This window comes from Helianthus annuus, chromosome 9, assembly GCF_002127325.2.
Source record: "Helianthus annuus cultivar XRQ/B chromosome 9, HanXRQr2.0-SUNRISE, whole genome shotgun sequence".
NCBI classification, from domain to species: domain Eukaryota; kingdom Viridiplantae; phylum Streptophyta; class Magnoliopsida; order Asterales; family Asteraceae; genus Helianthus; species Helianthus annuus.
In genome coordinates this window covers 149,339,081-149,342,129 of record NC_035441.2, presented here as the reverse complement: position 1 = coordinate 149,342,129, position 3,049 = coordinate 149,339,081, and the positions used below count along the sequence as shown (strand labels likewise).

The 3,049-nt window shown below is 35.5% G+C and overlaps 1 protein-coding gene across 1 annotated transcript; it reads right to left on the bottom strand.

Moving 5' to 3' along the window:
* Positions 1–2,294: 2,294 nt before the first annotated feature.
* LOC110919030 (ethylene-responsive transcription factor RAP2-2) lies at positions 2,295–2,759 on the bottom strand. Its single transcript, XM_022163310.1, has one exon. The coding sequence runs from the start codon at positions 2,757–2,759 to the stop codon at positions 2,295–2,297; it is 465 nt and encodes a 154-aa protein (XP_022019002.1).
* Positions 2,760–3,049: the final 290 nt, after the last annotated feature.

The following is a 3,049-nucleotide window of genomic DNA, read 5'->3' as shown; positions in this document are numbered from 1 at the left end:
GGTTTTTACTATAATAAATAAATATTTTATTTTTAAAATGTAGCCACAACCCTGACCGTGTATTGTCGTGAGAGAAGATAAGATATAGCGAGATGAAAGGAAATGATTTCCTTATCTTTATATATGAAACGAGGTTTGCCATGTGTTGGACTGCTAGGAGGTGCGGGTATACTATTAACTTTTATGGTTTTTAGTGTTTTCTTTCTTTTTTTTTTCTTTTTTTTTTAACGTTTTATATATAATGTTACAGAGCATTTACATTGAAGCTTTTATTCTATATAATATAAAGAAAAGAATAGAGAAAATAACAAAAACACAATCACATTAAAATCTTTATAATAGAGAAAAAAGTAATAAAATAAGTATTTATAAGTAAGAAATAAATAGAGACAAAGAGTTGAATTGTTTTAAAAAAAAATAACAAAATCTAAAAAAATGTATGTTTTTATATATATTTAATATACCGTTATATTTAAGTTATTTTAATCTATGTTTTGATGCAACATAAAAAAAAATCATATAAGTTTTATATAGATTAAACTTAAGCCGTTCACTTTTAATAGAATTCACGTCGAGTTATGAAAGAGGTTAAATAATAATGTATTTTGATTTAATCAAACATTATATATAAGAAGTTATTAAAGAAACACAAAATTTAATTTTAACTGAAAACACGTAAAAGACAATCACTAAAAAGTTATATAGTCAACACACGTGACACTGTGTGTTAATTTTTCACTTTTGATTTTCAGGGATGAGAACTTACATCGTTAACCAATATCATTCACTCATATATGAAACGCAGGGGCGGACCTACCCTTTGGCTAGGGTGGACGGCCACACCTCTTGAAAAAAATTAGTGTATATTTTAGGCAAATAATCTGACCGCACCCCTTGAAAATATGGTTGAACACCTCAGCTGCACCCCTAGCAAATAATTGGGTCCGCCAGTCCGCCACTGATGAAACATCTTGAACCCGGGGGTCTCACACGCTGATTTTACACATTGCAACATAGTTTTTAAACCGGAAGTTTAATTGCATACACAACGACGTAAGTTTAATTTGTGTAAAGTTTTTGACGTAAGTTCTATAAAACAAATATTTTGGAAACAATGTAAGACGGTTTCTAGAACATTAGTCACAAACTCACGTATAACGTATATGATATCATCTGATTCTTGAATCTGGTCCAATCAATACGGTTAGTGGATGATAGGACGATTGGTTCACTATGCGGTCCCATCGATACTACTATTTTGTACCTTAACATTGTGGTTCAACTTTTAAAGTTTCGAGTATCGATGCAAAAAATTTTTGGGTCGTATAAGGGGACCCAGGGTGAGCACATTTCTCCCATGATGGAACCATATAACGCGTGGAAGAATCTCAAACACCATCGCCACTCAGTTTTTCACGCGTAAATTTGATAACGCGTTAAGAATATTACGCGTGAAGAATGGAAGAATGTGAGGGAATGTGAGGGTTTATTATTGGGTGTTGTTAGTGATGGACATTTCCACTAAAATCCATCACCAGTGATGGAATAAAGCTCGATGACGTGGTGGAACTTGATTGAAAGTTGTGAGTGAGTGATGAGTGATGACCACCCCTACCCCTAATTGGTTAAACTTAACATTGTGGTTAAACTTTTAAAGAGCCTACTAAGGGGGGATGGGGCGGTCCGTTATGGACTCCCCATAACGAGTTATCCTATCACTAACACCGCCGCCTCTATGTATATAACGAGTGATAGGAAGAACGAGTGATATATATAACGCGTTGAAATATTATTGAGGGATGTGTATGACTTGTACATTGTGTATTAATACTTGTACATTGGAATCCCATCACTAGTGATACCACCCCCACTATAATTCTATCACTAGTGATAGAATATTGGGTGATGGACATGGCATGATTTGATTGGATAGTGGGAGTGATAGAAATCTATCACTAGTGACCACCCCTCCTCCCCTAATAATTGTTATTTTCTTTTGCAACGAGAACAACAATGGGTATTTTGTCCGTGATGAAGGGGAACATGGACGGAAGATTTGTACACAGGTTTTAACTTACATTGGGTAAACCTAAAGTATATGGCAACGCACATTAATATTCAAACATAGGTTATCCAATGGGATTAAATAAATAAATAAATACAAAAAAATAGAAGAAAGACTCACTTGTTAAATATTTTAAAAGGAAATACTTTTTTCGCTAATGAGTTTTTAAAAAAAAAATAGTCTTTTAAAATTTAGTGAATTTTTTAAAACATTATTGTACTTTTACATTTTATGAATCTGTCGTCTCTTTGTCATCTTTCTTCAATTTGTTAGCATGACAACTTTCTTCTAGTTGAACCTCCGGGTACTCCTCCACCGGAAAGTTCGTCTTCGCAGACTTTCCTCGACATTGGAGGTTGGCGATGTCGTAAGCTCTAGCAGCCTCTTCCTCCGTCTCGAAAGTCCCAAGCCACTTCCGCTCTTTCCCAGGAACCATTATCTCCGCAGCCCATTTTCCCGAGGGCCGTAAGTTAACCCCTCTATACTCACTCTTCCGTTTTCTCTTCACTGCATGGAAAAACTCACACCCCAAACAGTCTGGAGTTCGCATTCCACAATGGCCGCATACTTCTTCCTCCGGCACACGCTCTCCAATCACAAAACCTTCGTCGCCGCCGCTTATGATGTGGCTGAGTGCAGCCACCATAATGGAATTCACATCTTCAGTTTTCGGGATAACCATGGGTTTATTCATTTTTCATTTAGAACAATGAGAGTGGCTTTCGTATTAGCGTTATATATAGCTTTCCATATGTGGAGGTAGCCCAACACTGATTGCACGCGAGGAGATAGATCATCTAGCCGTATATATGTTTGTCGTTTAACTGTTTTATAGATCTCACACCGTCTATCATTTATATTTTGTCACTCCCTGATGTTCGGAATATTTATTATAAAAATAACATAAAATTAGGCAGTGATTTTATATTTTAAGTAGCAGTACGAGTAGTCTCTAAAATCATATGACAGTCAAGCCTCAAACTA